At 49.8% G+C, this 15,706-nt stretch overlaps 2 protein-coding genes across 3 annotated transcripts; both read left to right on the forward strand.

Moving 5' to 3' along the window:
- Positions 1-2,441: 2,441 nt before the first annotated feature.
- On the forward strand, positions 2,442-4,919 carry LOC100828838 (cyclin-D4-1). Its single transcript, XM_003578211.4, has 6 exons — positions 2,442-2,943; positions 3,035-3,121; positions 3,247-3,345; positions 3,485-3,686; positions 3,811-3,929; positions 4,186-4,919. The coding sequence occupies exons 1-6, from the start codon at positions 2,653-2,655 to the stop codon at positions 4,426-4,428; spliced, it is 1,041 nt and encodes a 346-aa protein (XP_003578259.1). The 5' UTR covers positions 2,442-2,652; the 3' UTR covers positions 4,429-4,919.
- Positions 4,920-10,992: 6,073 nt separating this feature from the next.
- On the forward strand, positions 10,993-12,700 carry LOC100829140 (GLABRA2 expression modulator). Of its 2 annotated transcripts, XM_024455344.1 has the most exons (5): positions 10,993-11,206; positions 11,281-11,504; positions 11,606-11,707; positions 11,838-12,115; positions 12,217-12,700. In XM_024455344.1, the coding sequence occupies exons 2-5, from the start codon at positions 11,423-11,425 to the stop codon at positions 12,403-12,405; spliced, it is 651 nt and encodes a 216-aa protein (XP_024311112.1). In that variant the 5' UTR covers positions 10,993-11,206; positions 11,281-11,422; the 3' UTR covers positions 12,406-12,700. The 2 variants fall into 2 exon arrangements, with proteins under 2 accessions (XP_024311112.1, XP_003578260.1); XM_003578212.4 differs by having other exon boundaries at positions 10,993-11,504.
- The last annotated feature ends 3,006 nt before the right edge of the window (positions 12,701-15,706 follow it).

Consider the following 15,706-nt stretch of genomic DNA (forward strand, 5'->3'; position numbering starts at 1 on the left):
CGGCTCCACGTTGGCCAGTGGAGCAGTATTTATATATGCAACCTGCAGCGGACCTAGCCGGCCGCGTCGGGTGGTCACCAACCTGCGCGTTAAACAACACACACAAACACAAACACACGCAACGAAAGGCGTTCCTCGAATGGTCAGGCGGATATTTCGAGAGCTCGGATCTCGACGTACTACGGCTCTACTCCTAGTCTTCGTCTTTGGACCATGCATGCATTTGCATTGCAACGCATGATGCAGGTGATGGAGCAAAGTGCGTGCGTGTTTGGCAGCCAGCCACTGCGATCATCGTTCCCCTTATTAGACTAGACAGCGAGAGGAGATCGTGACCGTGAGAACACACCCACATCAACGTCAAAGTATGCGTACGTACGTAGGACTAGTCGAGCAGGACACAGTGCCCAGTGCCCCTGTCTCACTTTTCCCGGGATAAAGTGGCTGGCTGCCCACGCCACAGTGATAATGCCGTATGTACGCGTACAGTCGTATACGTACACCTTCCCTTGTACTCGTACCGCGTATTGCCCGTCCAATTGTAACGCGCGCGGTACGCCGGTACTGGTACTGGTACAGTGGTACTCCACTTGTCACGTATGGCCCACCCTTCAGTCACGGGACACTGTAGCGGGTCCTTTTCCGGCAAGAAGCATGCGAGCAAGAATCCGTTATAGGAGGGCGCGCCGTGCGGGGAGCCCGAGCAATAGCTTACTACTCGATCGATCTCAACAGCTGCGCTGGCTGGCTGGGGCTAGCTATATAGTGGAGTACTACTTGAAACGAGCTAAAGGTTAAAAGCTGTCGCGTGCGTCCAGGCCTTGGCCGCGCGCGTGACCCCGGCTGGGCGGAGAACGGTTGCTCCACGATCGCGCGAGCGGGAGGGGATTTGACATTTGAGGCTCGCGGCGGAAGCGGAAACGGAAGGCGACGATCGATACGAGCAGTACTGGAGCGTACCCAGAGCACTATGGCGATTGAGTTATCATAGCTGGGACGTACGGGACGGACACGGACCTGGCATGATGATGTGGCAAGCGAACAGTGGTGTGCAAGCTGGTGGGCCAACCGGCCAAGTGCCCAAGTCGATCGATGCTACCGGGAGAGGTCAAAGAGAGGTAGTGTACAGTACTTCTGTGTAGGTGCCGGGCATGCAGCAGAACTCCATGTGAGCAGTTTTGTGCACGGGGTTGAATGGTAAGGATGAGTGAATTACGTACATTTTCCGCCCTTCCGTTACGGAGTCCGGAAGCTTTACAGTCGTCCAGACGACTATACACGACTTGCTCCTCCCTGTGCGCGTTGTTTTAGCTAGCCGCACGAGATCGAGGCCAGCGCATAGTGCGTACGCTGGGACTGCGAGCCGAACGGTCGTCATTTAGAACTTTTTTTTGTCCTTTTTCCCTTTTAGTATAGGACGTGATAAACGTACGGTTTTATACGCCTTGCACGATGCAAATTGAAAGTCCATCTCAAATTTCAAAAATTTACAAAAAATTGAAAGCTCATCCCTAGAATTAAGGTTGGTCAATTTTAGGCTTTATTATTTTAGAAGAATAAAACATACAAAATAGGAAAGCCCAAGGAGGCCCGATAAGAGGTTGGGCTCTCAACTCTCTCGGAAACCATGTGCTCACTCACTAGCTCGAGGGACCGCTTGGTTGGAATTTGACCACGAAACCGCCACCACGTGGAGCTTCGTAAATCGGCGACGTCCCATTTCATACCGTCTGTTGATTGCGATGACAACTTAACTTTACAAAGCCAATTTTAGAGAACAATAAGCACTTGAAAGGAACAAGGGCTTGCGGGCTGGCAGCAACAAATGGATGAAACCGACGCACCTAGGCATAAAATTATCTTTGCAATGGGACAGTGTCGATAGTGCAAGCAGAGGACGGTTGTAACATCTATCGGCTATGGAGGTTGGTCGAGAAAGAACGTATAATAAAAGAAGTTGGAACAAAAAATAAGAGGTCAACGGAAAAAAGATACACCGGAGGACTATTCGCTCTATAAACCAACGGAGATCATACTTCCATCCCTTCCATAATCATTTAGCTAAACGTTTCAAAAATAATGGATGATTTGTCCTTTTTTGACTCTCGTGGTCTCATCTCATTTGGTTGGATCCATTGTTTATTTTCACACTGATGTAATCAATCTTGTTTACACTTACGCGTAAGGTAGAAGTGAACTCAATGAATAAAACCGAACAGGAAGGAAACAGAACAAAATGAAAATAATGCCCAGGCCACAGAAAAACCATCCATTAAAAAGCTCCAGAAAAGCATTATTTACTGCTCCTCAAAGTACAGACTCGGAAAGAAAAGAGAACGAAAGCGGCATGAAAAAAAGAGCGTGCATTTCTCTAGTCAGCTCCTCCTCCTTCCCGCTTCCGTTCTCTGTCTTTTATCTCTTGCCCAAAATAAACCCTCCCCTTGTCTGTACGCCGCTACATACAAAAGTGGAGTCCCCCCTTCGCTCACTCTCCCCCTCCTCCTCCCTCATTCCACTCCCACACCTCACCCGCTCCAAACCAGAGGAAGAACGAGAGGAGCGGAACGAGGAGGAGGAGCAAACCAACCAGCAAGCTGCGCCTAAATCATTTGTATCAGTACATTGCATACAAGGACCTCAAGGGATCGATCGATGGCTCCGAGCTACGAGATGGCAGCCTCCATCTTGCTCTGCGCCGAGGACAGCAGCAGCATCCTCGGCTTCGGCGAGGAGGAAGAGGCGGCGGCCGTGAAGGCAGCCAGTTGGTCGCCGTACTCCGGCGATGTTTTCGCGGCGGATCTCCCCTTGCCGTCCGAGGAATGCGTGGCCCGTTGGGTGGAGACGGAGGCGGAGCACATGCCCAGGGAGGACTACGCCCAGAGGCTGCGCGCTGGGGGCGTGGATCTTCTTGTCCGGACGGATGCCATTGACTGGATTTGGAAGGTGGGTTCTTGCTCTTGGTTATCTGATTGATTTCACCTGTGCCCGGCCGCGTCGATCCAGTGAATATGTTCTAAATTTCTCGCATCGACAGGTCCACACGTACTACAGTTTCGGCCCTGTTACTGCCTGCTTGGCCCTCAACTACTTGGACCGCTTCCTCTCGCTCTACCAGCTTCCCGTAAGAATCCATACCATTCATCCTATGAACTGGCGCCGCATACTTTCTTTGGCAATACATACATATGTGTTCGTCACTGCAGTGTTTCAGGACTAGTGTGATTTATGTGCACCTCACCTTTACAGGAAGGCAAGACTTGGATGACGCAGCTGCTTGCAGTGGCGTGCTTGTCTGTAGCGGCCAAGATGGAGGAAACTTCAGTGCCTCAATCTCTTGACCTCCAGGTGAGAAAGCACTAGAAAGATTCAACATTGCAGGCACTGCACTAAATAAACCCATGCCGCGTTGCACACTACTAGCGCGCACATTAGGTCCGAGATCTTGTAATGAACACCGTCAGATCGTGTCCATCGATCGTTTCAGGTCGGGGACGCACAGTACGTGTTCGAAGCCATGACGATCCAGAGGATGGAGCTCCTGGTCCTGAGCACGCTCAAATGGCGGATGCAGGCCGTCACCCCTTTCTCCTACATCGACTACTTCCTCCACGAGCTCAACGGCGGCAATGCGCCTTCGAGAAGCGCCGTTCGGCGGTCTGCGGAACTCATCCTGCGCATATCCAGAGGTGCGCGTTGCAAAACGGCAAATGTGCAGCAGTTTTTTGTCTTTCAGATATTTTTACCTTGTCAGAAAACGCATCGATCATCTGGATAAGTCTTAACATTTCTGGATTAATTTACTCCTGGCAGGAACGGACTGCTTAGAATTCAGGCCATCGGAGATCGCCGCGGCGGCCGCCGCCACCGTGGCTGGGGAAGACTGCACTGTAGACATCGACATGGCTCGCTGCTGCACCTACGTAGACAAGGTGAGCCAGCCAGGCACGCGATCGATGATGCATGTTCTCGCAGCTTTTTTGTTTGCCTTCCCGGCGTCAGCGTACCCCATTTACTACGGCGCAGGCGTGGCATAGCTTAGTTTGGAGCTGTGCGTTATACACTGAAAAGGTCCATGGTTTCTCCTCCAAACGCCATGCATACGGCGTGAGCTGCATTTACAGCTAGCGGGGGATCTACTAGTAACGTGGAGACTTAATGGGTTTGTTTGTTGCTTTCTGCCTGCAGGAGCGGGTGCTGCGCTGCCACGAAGCGATTCAGGCCATGGACCTGATGCCGGTAGCACCTAAAACCGCAAGACGGGGCAGAGCCTCCTCCGTCTCGTCTGCCCCACGGAGCCCTACTGGGGTGTTGGACGCTGCCTGCCTTAGCTGCAGAAGTGATGGTACAACCACTGCTGCATCGTCGCCTGCAAGCTCTGCTTTCGACAGCTCCCCTGTTTGCAGCAAGAGGAGGAAGATTAGCAGATGATTAGAACAATAATAGGTCAAAAAGTCTTATCTTCTGTGCACACTGATCATCATCGTCGCCCCCTGGAGAAAAAAAGTCAAATGGTATTGATCGATTGCGCTGGCTTTGGGAGCTTTTGATGCCGTATGAAAGAGCCTGAAAGGGCAACTGATGGACCAAAAGCAGGGCATTTTGGATATGACAACAGAGCAAAAGACAGTGGTGAATAAAGAGGACCTGGCTCTAAATTTCTACAAGTAGGCAGCCATAATGATGTTCTCAAAGGAGCACACTAGGTTTTGTACGTACAAAGACAAAGCTGGCTTGGGTTGAGGTGAGGCGACCAAAATAAAGTCTGGTGAGGTGACAGTGGCACAAGGCAAGAACCGAAGAACTATGTCACTGACCTTGCTGTGTTTTAGCTGCTACTAGTTTGCATAATTCTGTAATTTCCCCCTGATTTCATTTGTGAAGAAAAATCCAAGAGAGAAATAAGCAATTTTGGCGTCAAATAATCATGACATGATTGAACTTCAATAACAGGCAAAACTAAAAAAAGAGAGTAAAAGAAAGACAAAACCCATAAGATGTGGAAGTGGGTTTCCTTTAGGGATCATGAACTATCAACATCATCTATGATCAGTTTCCTTTTGCTTTGCATTAGTACTACATGTGTCTCGCTGGCACCCTATATTGTTTGACCAGTTGTCTGCGCGGACTATGGAGATAAAAGAGAGGAGACATTGTCTGGACGAACCTCGGGAACACAAACATAAAATTAGTACTAGTGCCATACAGTGCAGGGGTGTTGAGAATCTGCCTAAAGAAATTAGGTTGGTTAAGTTTATGTTCCTTTCTTGGAGTTAAAGCTTCCCTTCACCAAATTACAGTCCTTTTCAGGTGACCCATTGCTTTGTTTAATTCTGCGTTGTTTGTTATTATGTCCCAAGCAAAGACACTTAACTACTAATAACGCAACACTTCTAGGAAAGCACCTCTGTTAAACAGCAGTAGAGATGCTGCTCCGTGGCCACTTTAAAAGGGCAAGATGCAATTTGACATAACCTTATCAGGAACCAATGTTTATCGTGTTCTGTTTCTTAGCTACGGTGTACTACATCGTCAGCATACTGAAAAATGTTTGTAATCACATGACCATGCCAACATCCAGACTCGTTTATGTCTGCACGAGATTCGATCTTTGATTTGTGGTGCGCGTGCGAGGCTAACTAACTAAAATTCATCAAGATCCAGTTAAGAGGCCATCACATGCATGTATTTATGGCCTTGGTCGGCATTGTATAAGGTTTTCGATCGCCAGTTCACATCACCTAACCCCTGGTCAAGCCTTGGATGAATACATAAACGTGATCTTTCTTCAGACTGATAAGCTTTTGTATCTTTGGCTTTCTACCGAAAGTGTAGCGTTCGAATCGTCTGCCATTTTGGAAGACAAGTCGCACAGGTACAAAATCGTGATTTCTTTCTCAAGTGCAATCTGCTTAGATCCAACTACACGAAGATATCATTAATTGCTAGCTGTTCATTAATGCGATTTTGGTATTGATCAGATCGACAATTGCAGGTGGAGCAAGGAAACCGGTGAAATTAGAGGGCCTTTGATTCAAAAGATTTTCAAAGACATTTTAGAGAATTCTGATCCCTAAAGTTATTTTCTTTGTGGCTCGTTTGACTAAAAATAATCATAAAGCATGAGGCTTGTCCCCTTAGGATTCATTTACAGCAAGTTCTATAGAAATTTTGCGTCCGCTCAAATTTCTTGGTAAGATTTTTTATGTTTTTGCAGCGCACGATCAAACATCTATTCGAGATGTCATGCTAGTCCAATGCTATGTTTTTTATGTTCCCCTGTTTTGAAAATTCTGAGAATCAAAGAGACTGTTAAGGGCGAAAGTCTTGGGGGTAATGGGTTTTGAGAGAGGGAATAAAAATATAGTCTTGCTATATTTCCAAGGCGGTGAAAAATAATTATTTATAAGTTTATGTAGAGAACCGTTTCGATCATGCTTCAATGCTTACTGATTCATACATTTGGCAGTAATGACGAAAAATCCTAATCTGTCAGGCCACCGTCCTCGCCCCTCCATCATCCGAGCCGGACAAGCTTGTCAAATGACAGCTTGTTGTAGTTGACGTCAAGGAAGTCGTTGTGCTAAGGCCCTAGAGGACCAACCATCACCAAATCATAGATCGAAAGAGTCAGACCTGAAACCACAAGAACGAGCACAAAAGCCGACCTTATTATAACCACAAGATGTGGCCGCCCCTCACCATATCAAAAAAGACGCTGAAAAGACATAAAACAAGAAACGGGAAAATCCTTCCGCCAGCAAGTGGCCGGGATCCGCCGCACCTCCAAGGCCAGGAAGGCCATCGGAGACGAGAAGGGCGGAAATCTTTTAGCGGCCGGATCCTCGATGGGCCGACAGAGGAGTTGAGAACCCTAGCTGCCATGGGAGACGAGGTCGCCTGCCTATGTTCCTCTCGATCTTAATGTTTCGCATGAGAGATGACGTAATCCATAGTTGCTTGTTTCAAAAATCTTTTGTTTTAGAGCCGAAGGCCCCAGCCCAGTTCCATTTTCATTGAAAATGAAACACAAAATCTTACAGTTTAAAGTCCAGATCATGCCGCCCGCTCCTAAAGGGAACTGAAAACAAAGCTAAAACTGCGCACATAACATTCGACCGCTGCTCGCAAAGCCCACCCCACACAGACCTGGAACAACATTTGTTTCGGAAATCTTAATCGCAGGGAACGGGCACTACTCTTTTCGGTGATCAGTAGGTGCACGTATGCCCCACGAGCACGAGAGGCGCATGCATGGACGTACGGACCGGCCTCAAAGTCATCCATTCTCGTGAATCCTACTTAATTTCCTTACCTGCTTGTTTCAGATACTCTTTTAGTCCTACAAAAACGAGCATTGCTCGCTCCGTGCGTGGGTGCACGTACGTACGTATATGCCCCCACGAGCACGAGAGACGCATGCATGGACCGGTCTCAAAGTTACTCTCGAGATGCGCGCCAGCGACAGTATCGTCCGCTTTGGCCGGTAAATTCAGCGGCAAAGGAACAGAACATATGACATGCACATTGCCGAGCTGAAGCGAAGTGAGTGAGCACGGCGAATTGGCGAAAGCAGATGCCGACGTACGCGCGCCCAGTTGGCTGCCGGCCGATCCATCGATTTACATTTTACATTTTCTTTTCTCTTTCGATCTCCAAGAGGCAACAAGGGAATAAACGCACGCCACGCCGCCGACTAGCGGTATAATTTAGCAAAGCCGCCATGCCCGGCCAAAGACATGCATGCGCGCCAGTAGTAGAGTTCAGGACTCAGCGAGTGAGAGAGAGGCCGAGATGGGATCGCGCGCCGAGACTAGTCGTCGCCGGGCGTCGGCATCTAGTCGGTCTTGGACGTACGCGTCGTCCCCGCCACGGCGGAAGCGCGCCAGCTAGTGGCCGGTGCCCGGTGGTGGGTCTCCGGTCGGGCGGGCGGGCCTGTGAGACATCACCTGTGGTCAAAATATGCGCCCCGCCGGGCCGATCGAGCAGCGGCCGATCCGCCAGAGAGCCGTAGGCCCATCGTACGTATAGCCTCGCAGCGAGACAGCGGGAATGTATACATGTGTTGCATCGGAATTGTCTCCGAGATGATGTGGTCAGGGTTGGGTCACGACTGTCGCATGATTGTTTGATCACCGTGGGGCGTTTGCAACTTGATGATACAGAGGGGAATTCGGGGCGGGGCCATGGGGACCGACGGCTTTGGGTCCGGGGACCCTGAAAACGGTGCCTCGAAACATGCATGCGATGCGAGGACATTGGCCGCGGCATCCATGGGTCAGAACTCAAAAGGATTCCTCCGTGATGCGATGCACGGAAGCGGTTGCCAAAATGGATGGGCAACGTAGAAATGAACAACACAGATGTGAAGGCGGTGTAGAATGTTATCGAGACGTACTCGCGGCGGAATTTTGGTTGGTACGTCGTGTTGCAATCACGTGTAAAGCACGGTTCAAAATTTTGTCAAAATCCCGAACAAATTGAAATTTTGTGGAATATGAGAATAAATCATCTTTATCAACACTCCAGAAACAAGTCAAACTAAAATCAAAATTTGTTTCATAATTTAATGGAACATATTAAAAAAAAAACAATCTTCAAGAGCTGAACACGTGCGTTCATAAAAACAAATATAAGTATTCCTTCCGTCCAACAAAAGATGTCTCGATTTTGACTAAATTTGAACGTATCTATACACTAAGTCATGTCTAGATACATCCAAATTTTGACAAAATTGAAATATTTTTTGTTGAACAGAGAGAGTACATGTTTGTGAACGTGTACTTCTATAATGTGTTTCTAAAAAATACAGCATACATCTGCTTGTTATGTGCGACAGTGCGAGTTAGCTTTTTTTTTTTAGAGAAAACAGTGCGAGTTAGCCGGACGGAGCACTGGCACCCAAACAGAAAGAAAAAACATGTTACACAAATCAACGGACCCTGCAGCCCAAAACACAAGATGCCATCGTCGAAGCCGAACACCGGAACACGGTAGAGCCCAACACAACTAAAGGGAAAATGCAGAAAAATATAGAAGCTTATGCAGCCCAGGTAAGTTCACCCCATCGCGTGGAATCTCTCAGCCCAACATAAAAGCAAGTCAGAGTCACAAGTCAACGGACCCTTCGGACCAAAACATGTAATGCCACCGTTGAAGCCCCAAACAAGATAGAGCTCAACGCGACCAAAAGAAAAAATGCCTATGCAGCCCATGTAGTTCCACCTCCGAACCATACGACAAAAGAATTAAAACTAGGCCCACCGAGTCCATCTGGTAGAATCTCTCAGCCAAACACAGAAGCAAGTCACACAAAAAAAAACACAACACACCCCCTCAAAAAGAAAAGCCCAAATCAGCTAGAGGAGCGCCGGACGAAGAGAGCGGAGGAAACCCTAGCCGCCACGGCATCAATCTTCATTGGTTTTCTCTCGCATCTGATTGCCAATTTGTCATCAGAAGGTGAGGGAAACCACGTATCAACATTTGGCATGGTGTTTTAGTACCTTCATAGAAGGTTTTGTGTATCCTTGGCGATGACGTCTTAACGGTGGAGGCGGCGACGCACGGATTTAAAGTCTCTTGGTTCCATCCCTGTTCTGGATTAACTATTATGGTCTACTCCATGATGTTTGTGGATCTCATGGCTCGTAATTTCGTGATTTTGATCATTTTCGTCATCGGTTCGACGATGATTCAATTGTTTGACAACCTGATTTGCGAGGGGTGTCGTGATGGTGTCACGGCAGATGCCATGGGATGGCTTACCTTGAGGCGGATGGACGAAGGAGGATCCGGAGTAAGGAGGACGTGAAGGGAAACACGCACGGATACACAAGCACACACAGATTTACCCAGGTTCGGAGCCCTCTTGCCGAGGTAAGACTCCTACTCCTGCTTTGTTGTATTAGCCGAGATAACAAGCTCTACAATGGCACTCCTTGAGCTGTATTCTTGAGGAAGAAGAAGAAGAAGAAGAAGAAGAAGAAGAAGAAGAAGAAGAAGAAGAAGAAGAAGAAGAAGAAGAAGAAGAAGAAGAAGAAGAAGAAGAAGAAGAAGAAGAAGAAGAAGAAGAAGGGAAAAACCCTAAATGCCTAAGTGTTCGATCCCTCTCCAGGGAGGGGTAGTGCTCTATTTATGGACCGCCCATGTCACACTGACATGTGGGCCGAAACCTAACGTCACCTTCTTTGGGCCCCGTCAGGCACGCACCTTGGTTCCCTCCGGGTGGCACCGTAGGGGACAAGACAACTTTACTTTCGCTGGCGCCCTGCAACAAGTACAACAGTCATCTGCCGGCTTCCGTCAGAGATTCTCTTTCGGTGCTTCTATACGCAGTCGCCTGACACCGTAACGTAAGCGGCGACTTGTTTTCCGTGATAAAGATAGCGTTGCTTTACTTTGCGCCGCGCGGTGAGGATAAGACTGTTGAGATATCTCGGAGTATTCGTTCTTATCCTGCAATCTTATAAAACAAGATAGTCATGCCGGCATTCTCTAGGTACGCCGACTCAGTATTAGTTTGTCTTAATGATGCCGGCATACATGATTATGCCGACTTTGTCTTCATCATCTCGGCTAAAGCGTGTCGTCGTGACCCTATCCGAGATCATCCCCCCGACAAGGGGTTTGTCTCCGGCCACTGTGCGTCCAACGATCTCAAGTTCTCAGCTGATGGGGTGGGTGGCTCATGCGGCTCTATAAACCAACAATAAGGTTAGTCCAACTCATGCAAGTTTGGTCTTCTACTATTTCATTGTCCTGGTAATAAAACCTCAAAAAGAAAAAAAAAGAAATCACAACACACACGTACACGAATTTGATGTTATATCCAACTGCTCACGGAATCGACTGAAATAGCTGCTTGAGAAATAGAAAAACTTGAAAAAGAAAAAGACAATGAGACGAGCGGGGCCATGTCCGTTGCATATACCTGCATTTCCTCTTCAGCCGGCGCCAATCTTTTTCTAAACGGCGAGCCGTGCCGTTCCGGCCGGTGCAGCAGCGACCGTCACGTGGACTGCTCCGCTTCGCGCTGAAGTCGCCCGACTCTCCACTCCACTCCGAGGTCTCCGTCCGATACGGCAGGTCTCCCGGCTCGACCGAAAAGAAACAAACATGCAAGCCCCTCTCACCGGTCCCTCGGCGCATAATCAATTGTTACAGGAGTCGGTGCAACCGAAGCGTTTCGAAGACGGCAGGCAGGCAGGTGAGAGGTGACTCATCAGACTCAGTCATCCTGTTCAGGAAAAAGATTATATGATCCTGGCAAATGCGAACCAGCTGAGCTGCTACGGTAGCCATCGAGCAGAAGCAACCAAGCCGTTCAGGCTAATTCTCGCGCGCTAGAGGAGTCCGCAGCGGCAGCTGGCATTGGCGACGTACACCCCGAAGCTCCTAGCTGCAAATTCTCACGCACGTACGGATGCAGGCGCCTGCCGGGAGGACGTGGTCGCCGATGGCAACGGAGGCCAACCCCTACGCGATGCCGGCGCCGGCGCAGAAGAGTACGTGCACGGTGCCCGGCCGCCCGGGCCGGGGTTACCTGAATTGTGATTGAAATTTGAAAGTTCTGCCGCTGATCCTGTTGTTGGAACTCCGGTTGCAGGCACCAAGGAGACGGTGAAGAACGCGCTGTCGCTGTGGGGGCGGAAGGTCGGCGAGGCGACCAGGAAGGCCGAGGACCTGTCACGCAACACATGGCAGCACCGTGAGCGCCTCCGGCCATCTCTTCCCCCCAACAAAACCATCCCAATTCCAATTACGTGACTGCTTAATTAACAGAGAGGCAACTGACCGATTTAACTTCCCTTTTTGTGATTTGCTCGATCGGACGCCAGTTCGGACAGCGCCGAGCATCACGGAGGCGGCGGTGGGGAGGATAGCGCAGGGGACCAAGGTCCTGGCGGAAGGCGGCCACGACAAGATCTTCCGGCAGGCCTTCAGCGCGCCGCCGGACGAGCAGCTCCGAAAGTCGTACGCGTGCTACCTGTCCACGTCCGCCGGCCCGGTCATGGGGGTCATGTACCTCTCCACGGCCAGGGTTGCCTTCTGCAGCGACAACCCGCTCTCCTACGAGGCCTCCGGCGGCGACAGGACAGAATGGAGCTATTACAAGGTACACCACACACTGCACGCGCGCGGTATGCCCCATTCTGTATTTTGCTGTGCTGCATGTAGTTGTGAAATATGAAGATTTCGTGTTCAAATCTATGCCAGGTGGCGATTCCTCTGCACCGGCTGAGGGCCGCGATCCCGTCGGCCAGCAAGCTGAAGCCCGCGGAGAAGTTCATCCAGCTCGTTTCGGTGGAGAACCACGAGTTCTGGCTGATGGGGTTCGTCAACTACGGCAGCGCGGTCATGCACTTGCAAGAAGTTCTCAGCGGCTTCCACAATTTGCAGGCGTGACCGTGTGACGTACGACGACGGTCGATCGGCATCGGCGTTGAGTATACCTGTGGACTGTGGTGGTAGTGGTTGTTCGCTAATACAGTCCGGAGTAGCCGCGTGTCTGTGCTTTGTTGGTGTTGCTGAGGAACCGACGCATTGCAATTTGCAGTATGTTGCTTACTGCTACTCTGGTGCTACAGCGACTACTGTTCGATTATCTTCCTGATACCGAAGTTGTACTTACCCAGGGAATGTTTGCTGTAAAAATTATACAGAGAGCCAAAGGAAGAAATCAGACGATTACGAAATTGCATGTTACGTCGTGCAAATTGAAGCCGGCCGGCCTCCCACTCGGAGCGACAACAATGGCCAACAGGGACATGTGTTTCCGTATCGCTACCAACTTACGCAGATACCTTTTTTTTTTTTCCTTTTTTAGGGAGATGTCGATGACTCGCGTGTAGTGCTGGAGCCGGCAGATTAGAGGAGCCAGGACACACTCTATGCACTTCTTCTTAAACTACAATTTGTCCATACAAATTACTAATTTAATCACCATGTTTATCGAGAAACCTTTTACGTGGTCGTCCGACCCAGGTGGACGAAAACGCGTCCTCTCCCCTTCTCTCGCTCGGTCCATCCCCGACACGAAAACGCCCATGTCATGATTTTCAGCTTGAGATCCAACAGGCCTCGAGGGACCTGTTTGCCGCTGGTTCATCGGCTATCATTGGAAATGTCCGAGATTCTTTCTTCTGGTCGGATTGGTGGACTCCGTTTCGAGGATGTGGCACCTAAGGTCTTCGCCTCTATCTCCCGTGGAGCTGCCCTCGTGACTGTGGCCGAAGCACTTACTCATCATGATTGACGAGTGTTATTAACCCCAACTTGTCGGAGTCAGGGATCAATGAGTTTCTCTTGTTGTGGGATCGCCTAAGCCTCGTCCAATTGTCCACCGGCAAAGAAGATAATTTCAGGTGGAGTTGGTCGTATTCGGGCTAGTTCACGGCAAAATCGGCCTATGAGGCGTTCTTCGAAGGACAGATGGAGTTTGCAGGCGTCGACCTAATCTGGGGTTCCAAAGCACGGAACAAGTGCTTTGGAAATCGGTGCTGGACTGCAGACTTGCTCCAACGACGCGGACTTGATCCTCCTCCTAGATGTCCTCTTTGTGATCAAGCTCCGGAATCGATCTCCCATCTTCTTCTCGGATGCGTGGTTGCGAGGGAGGTCTGGCAGTCCTTGTTGCGGCTCTGGAATAGACTACAATGGATGCCCACGCATGAAAACCAACTCGCCGATTGGTGGTCTGGACTCCACTGCACCGGCAACGCTCGACAGGACCTCGCCACTGCTGTAACGCTCTCCTGCTGGTGCATTTAGCTGCACAGGAACAAAGTTGTCTTTGATGGGGAAACGGCGAGTGCGAGGGGGATTCTGGAGGCCATCCGGTCAGAGGGAGCTTGCTGGCAACGTGCCAAACTCTTTTTTAAGAGCTCAATCTTTGGCCAGTTCAGTGATAGTGGTGTTGAGTGGAGAGATCTATGTTCACGTTTGGATGCCCACTGCTAGGCCCGGTTTAATCCTACTGGCTGAAGAGACCTAATAGACCTGTACCTATTAGGCCGGCCCAAGACAGTCCTTGCCGTGGGCGCCGGCTCCTTGTACCACGCACACTACGGACAGGTCGGCTGAGTCTGTGCGGGCCACATTGGTATGGAGTACTCCGTACTTTGTCTTCGTGGCTGTAGGCCTTCGGCCTAATGCAGAAGCCCAATCTGTGTTTGCTACAGTTCCTTTTGGAACGAAAAATTGTTGAGGGCACTACTGAATGTAAGTAATGAATGAAATGCACACAAATAATGTTTCAAAAAAAAAGCACACAAATGAAGGCATATCGCAAGACTAATTATTGAATGCAAAATTATTTCTCCTATCAAGGAAACAATATGAAGATCAAGATTTAATCTGATCCTAGAAGCAAACCGGCATTTTTTTTAATCTATCTCAGCTGTTTGAATCGTTTGAAAATCTCAGTCTCAGTCGCCTAAAATTTCACACTACCGACAAATCTCAGCCATGCATGGTGTCGGGGGATGACCCCGGATAGGATCATGACGACAAAACTCTAACCGAGGTGACGGAGGCAAAACCGGCATAGTTACGTATGCCGGCATCGTAAAGTTAAACTAATACTAAGCCGGCATTCTGGACGTATGCCGGCATGGCTATCTTATCTTATAAGTTTGCAGGATAAAGACGAACTACTCAACGGTTTTATCTTGACCACGCGGTGCAAAGTAAAGCAGCGCCATCATTATCTTAGAAAAGCAGTCAGCGCCTGCGTACCGGTGTCAGCTGACCACGCTAGAGAAACACCGAAAGGTAATCTATGATGGAAGCCGGAAGAGAATAGCTGTATCCGTTGCAGGCTAGTAGGGAAAAGTAAAGTTGTCTTGTCCCCTACAGTACTGCTTGGAGGGAACCAAGCTGCGTGCCCGGCGGGGCCCAAGGAAGATGATGTTAGACTCGGCCTATATGTCAGTGTGACATGGATGGCCTATAAATAGAACCTAGGGACACGGAAGCACTTAGGCATCTAGGATTTCTCCTTTTTCTTCTTCTTTCTCAAGAATACAGCTCAATGAGCGTCATTGTAGAGCTTGGCTATCTCGGCTAATACAACAAAGCAGGAGAAGGAGTCTTACCTCGACAAAAGGGCTCCGAATCTGAGTAAATCTGTGTGTGTTTGAGAATTTGTGCGTGTTTCTCTTCACGTCCTCTCTCCTCCGGTCCCTCCATCGGCTCCAAGTTAAACCATCTTATGACATCTGCCGTGACACCACAAAGACGTCATGGCGGCTCCCTTTGTTCTGACTCCGGCTGACAGTTGTAAACTCCGTCAGTCCATGCCCACGGTTGCGGCGACGACCGTGCATTCAGATTTTCAGACGGACCACATAACACATTGTTCACAGCGGTCCACACATGCATGACAGGCGAATTAAGCCAAGCCAAACAGAGCAGACAACTTGGCAAACCGGCAAAGCAACGCCCTCCTCCAGCACGCAGCTAGCGCAGCACGGCGGGTCGTTTTGTCCCTTTCACGCGCGCCTTTCCGCGTCCGATACGTCCCGCTCAGCCGAGACCCGGCCGGTACGCTTTTTCCTCCGCGCCCAGCATGGATTCTTCCTCTCCTCGGCTCGTGTTGGCAGCCGGCCGGGCGCGCGCTTTCTCTCCTATGCGTGCTGCTCCGTGTTGGCTAATCTCGACCGGCTTTTTGCATGGTGCGGGTGCGCTTTTTCCCCTCCGGCGACGA

The sequence above is a fragment of the Brachypodium distachyon genome, chromosome 4, assembly GCF_000005505.3.
Source record: "Brachypodium distachyon strain Bd21 chromosome 4, Brachypodium_distachyon_v3.0, whole genome shotgun sequence".
In the NCBI taxonomy this organism is placed as follows: Eukaryota; Viridiplantae; Streptophyta; class Magnoliopsida; order Poales; family Poaceae; genus Brachypodium; species Brachypodium distachyon.

Bases quoted from the DNA above. Each gene is read 5' to 3' on its own strand.
- LOC100828838 (XM_003578211.4), top strand. From the start codon at position 2,653: ATGGCTCCGAGCTACGAGATGGCAGCCTCCATCTTGCTCTGCGCCGAG. The intron at 2,944-3,034 runs GTGGGTTCTTGC...TCGCATCGACAG, and splicing joins CCATTGACTGGATTTGGAAG to GTCCACACGTACTACAGTTT. The intron at 3,346-3,484 runs GTGAGAAAGCAC...CGATCGTTTCAG, and splicing joins CTCAATCTCTTGACCTCCAG to GTCGGGGACGCACAGTACGT.
- LOC100829140 (XM_003578212.4), top strand. From the start codon at position 11,423: ATGCAGGCGCCTGCCGGGAGGACGTGGTCGCCGATGGCAACGGAGGCC. The intron at 11,708-11,837 runs GTGAGCGCCTCC...ATCGGACGCCAG, and splicing joins ACGCAACACATGGCAGCACC to TTCGGACAGCGCCGAGCATC. The intron at 12,116-12,216 runs GTACACCACACA...AATCTATGCCAG, and splicing joins CAGAATGGAGCTATTACAAG to GTGGCGATTCCTCTGCACCG.